This window comes from Sinocyclocheilus anshuiensis, unplaced genomic scaffold (assembly GCF_001515605.1).
Source record: "Sinocyclocheilus anshuiensis isolate Anshui unplaced genomic scaffold, SAMN03320099.WGS_v1.1 scaffold609, whole genome shotgun sequence".
NCBI lineage: Eukaryota > Metazoa > Chordata > Actinopteri > Cypriniformes > Cyprinidae > Sinocyclocheilus > Sinocyclocheilus anshuiensis.
Genome location: NW_015541011.1, coordinates 1157836 through 1160886, shown reverse-complemented (window position 1 = coordinate 1160886; position 3051 = coordinate 1157836). Strand labels below are relative to the sequence as shown.

Sequence of the window (3051 nt, the reverse complement as noted above, 5' to 3'; positions counted from 1 at the left end):
AGCTGTCGGCGATTCTTCCTATTGTGAAGTCATGCAGTGTGAAACCCCCTGTCACCGATCCATCGTGCAATGTGAACACAGCAGCAACTGAATGCTACCCCAGATAGTCACGCAGTGTGAAAACAACGGCGATCCGACGAGTTTGAAAATCGTGCAGCGTTAACTCGGCATTACTTGCTCTTTGCAGTTCATGAAACTCACCGCCGAGCACGTCTAAGCTCCGCCTTCTCCTCAACTTTGTTGACTGCGGCGGAGACGCGCCAGATCACTCGCAGCATCTTTCTAAAGGACGTGACTAGACTGAACGGATAGAGAATGGATGCAAACGTCGTGGTACTCGGCACAGACAATGTTGGAAAATCTGGTAAGTTTATTTTTTGCATGTATATTATGATATACAGCCATAAAAAAAGCATTTATTTCTGCTTCAGTCATCTTTTGTAACTTTAAGAACATCTTGCCGCATAACCTAACGCTCATAGGACTTTTGTTTTGCAGCACTTATTGTCCGATTCCTGACTCGTAGATTCATCGGGGAATATGGGGATATTGGTATGTTGTCTTTTCACTGACTGATTTATAAGTTTTCTTTTATATTTTTTCATTTCACTATAAATGATACGTTGGTTTCTCTGCAGAGTCCCTTTACACTCACAATGTTGTTGTGGATGGACGAGAGCAAACTCTGAATATATGGGATGCGCCATATTCACAGGTGATTCAGTGTTTCAGAACCAGTAGTAAAATTCAGGATTTTTTTGTTAACTTTTTGTAAACGATTTAATCTTATTATTATTATTATTATTATCATTTAATTTATATTGAATGATTTTCAAATATCCCTGGTGGAGAAAAAAAAAACAGCATAAACCTGCTTAAGATAATATGCTGGTTTCCCAGCCTGGTTAGGGTGGTCTGTTAGCTGGATTTATAAGAGTTTTGGACACTTTGTGTAACTTGTCAGGCTAGGTCAGGGGTAGGCAAGTTCGGTCCTAGAGAGCCGCACCGGTCCTTCAGCTCCAACCCTGAAAACAAAACTCACCTGCCTATTGTCTTAGTAATCCTGAAGACATTGATTAGCTTGTTCAGGTGTGTTTGATTAGGGTTGGAGCTGAACTCTGCAGGACTGCGGCTCTCTAGGACCGAACTTGCCTACCCCTGGGCTAGGTAAACCAGCTGCATGTACAGGCTAGAAGACCGTCTAAATCCAGCTAAGACCATCAAAACAGCATAGGCTGGTTTCATGTGTTTTTTTTTTCTGAATAAATGTAAAATGTTCTGTAATGAATAACAAACTTTTAATACACTATCTGAAATGTTGAATAAATACCCAATGGTCGTCTTCTCAGCAGGACCTGTCCTCCGAGTCCTTGATGTGTGAGAAGAGAGTCCAGTGGGCAGATGGCTTTGTGCTGGTCTACAGCATCTGTGACCGGTCCAGTTTCAACGCGGTCTCCAGACTCATTCAAATAATAAAAACCACTAGGGACTTTCTGGGCTTTGAGAAGATGCCCATTGTTATTGTGGGAAACAAGAGGGACCTGCACCATCGCCGTACGGTCCTCAGCGAAGAGGGCAGGCTGCTTGCGCTGTCTGCAGACTGTCAGTTTTATGAGGTTTCAGCTGCTGAGAACTACCACAGTGTCCTCATGGTTTTCCATGGGCTGGTGGATCGAATCAGGGAGTCCAGAGTGTCTGTGAAAAAGTTAGCAGGCATCAAGGGCATTGTGAAGAGCATGTCTGCAGTGTTCGCCCGCAGGCGAACAGATTCGCTGTGAAGCTGATGGGAGCTCTGGAAATAAAGCTTATGTGGTCTGATATGACCTATTTTAGCTTCATTGAGAGGGATGAGCCATTGCTGTGGCTTGTATGAGAGTTTGGGATTGCTCATGTGACTACAGCTGGATCTTCCGCAGGGGCAACTAAGAGACTGCCCTAGTATGTCTGCTAAGGTGATGGCTTCCATTGAGAACATGTTGAAATCGGAGAGTTCTCAATAAAATGCTTAAGATGCTTTGTGGCAGCAGATTATATCAATCATAAGTGGAGTTAATATTCCATTGTATGAAGATAAATATGTAATTTAACCTCCTCTACTTACTTTAAAAGTAGTAGTTCAGCCAAAAATGAAAATTTGCTGAAAATGTACTCAAACTCAGGCCATTCAAGATGTAGAAGAGTTTGTTTCGTCTGAACAAATTTGAAAAAATTTAGTGTTACATAATTTGTTTACCAATGGATCCTCTGCAGTGAATGGGTGCCGTCAGAATGAGAGTCCAAACAGCTGATAAAAACACCACAATAATCCACACAAACAACTGTTTTTGCTTCTAAACATTACTTGATCTGTGCATATTTCTCTCGAATCAGATGAGAGGACTTTTAAACTGGAGAAAACAATATTATGGATAGAGGACTTGTATTTCAGCCAGAAGGATTGGTTTGACATTAAAATTTCTTCATGCATTTGTTATTACAAACTCGCAGCATTTTGCTTCACACGATGTGAATTGATGGCTGCATTCATGTTGATTACTTGTGGATTATTGTCATGTTTTTATCAGCTGTTCTGACGGCACCCATTCACTCTAGCGGATGTACTGTAATGCTAAATTTCTCCAAATCTGTTCAGATTAATGAAAAAAGTCATCTACATCTTGGCTGGCCTGAGGATGAGTACATTTTCAGCAAATTTTCATTGTAGGGTCAACTATTCCTTTTTGAACGGGAAAGATGTCAGTGATTCTGCAAATAATCATGAATGTTGGAAGAACGTAAACACTGTGGTGATGACGGCCGTGGGAATTTTTCATGAGTCGATGCACTGTGGCCTAAAAAATAAGCTGACGCAAGACAACATTGTCTTATGCTACATTTATCAAATACAAAAGTCTCCAACAGTATCAGGAATTATTATTCAAAGACCTGTTATCAGTTCAAGGCCGTCTTTTGCATTTCAATTACAATGTACTGTTTGATGATTGTGTCTGTGTGCATTCAGATAACAGCACAGAATGTGTTATTTTCCCCCAGCTTCTTTTCTGAGGCTGT

General features: G+C 41.1%; 1 protein-coding gene across 2 annotated transcripts; it reads left to right on the top strand.

Moving 5' to 3' along the window:
- The first annotated feature begins 212 nt into the window (after positions 1 to 212).
- On the top strand, positions 213 to 2586 carry LOC107690407 (ras-related and estrogen-regulated growth inhibitor-like protein). 2 transcript variants are annotated; one of them, XM_016488741.1, is made up of 4 exons: positions 213 to 364; positions 499 to 552; positions 639 to 715; positions 1353 to 2586. In XM_016488741.1, exons 1-4 carry the CDS (start codon positions 316 to 318, stop codon positions 1776 to 1778), a joined length of 606 nt encoding a protein of 201 aa, XP_016344227.1. In that variant the 5' UTR covers positions 213 to 315; the 3' UTR covers positions 1779 to 2586. The 2 variants fall into 2 exon arrangements, with proteins under 2 accessions (XP_016344227.1, XP_016344226.1); XM_016488740.1 differs by having other exon boundaries at positions 1350 to 2586.
- The last annotated feature ends 465 nt before the right edge of the window (positions 2587 to 3051 follow it).

Coding starts and splice junctions, on each gene's coding strand:
- LOC107690407 (XM_016488740.1), top strand. CDS start 316: ATGGATGCAAACGTCGTGGTACTCGGCACAGACAATGTTGGAAAATCT. Junction 365..498: donor AGACAATGTTGGAAAATCTG/GTAAGTTTATTT, acceptor TTTGTTTTGCAG/CACTTATTGTCCGATTCCTG. Junction 553..638: donor CGGGGAATATGGGGATATTG/GTATGTTGTCTT, acceptor GTTTCTCTGCAG/AGTCCCTTTACACTCACAAT.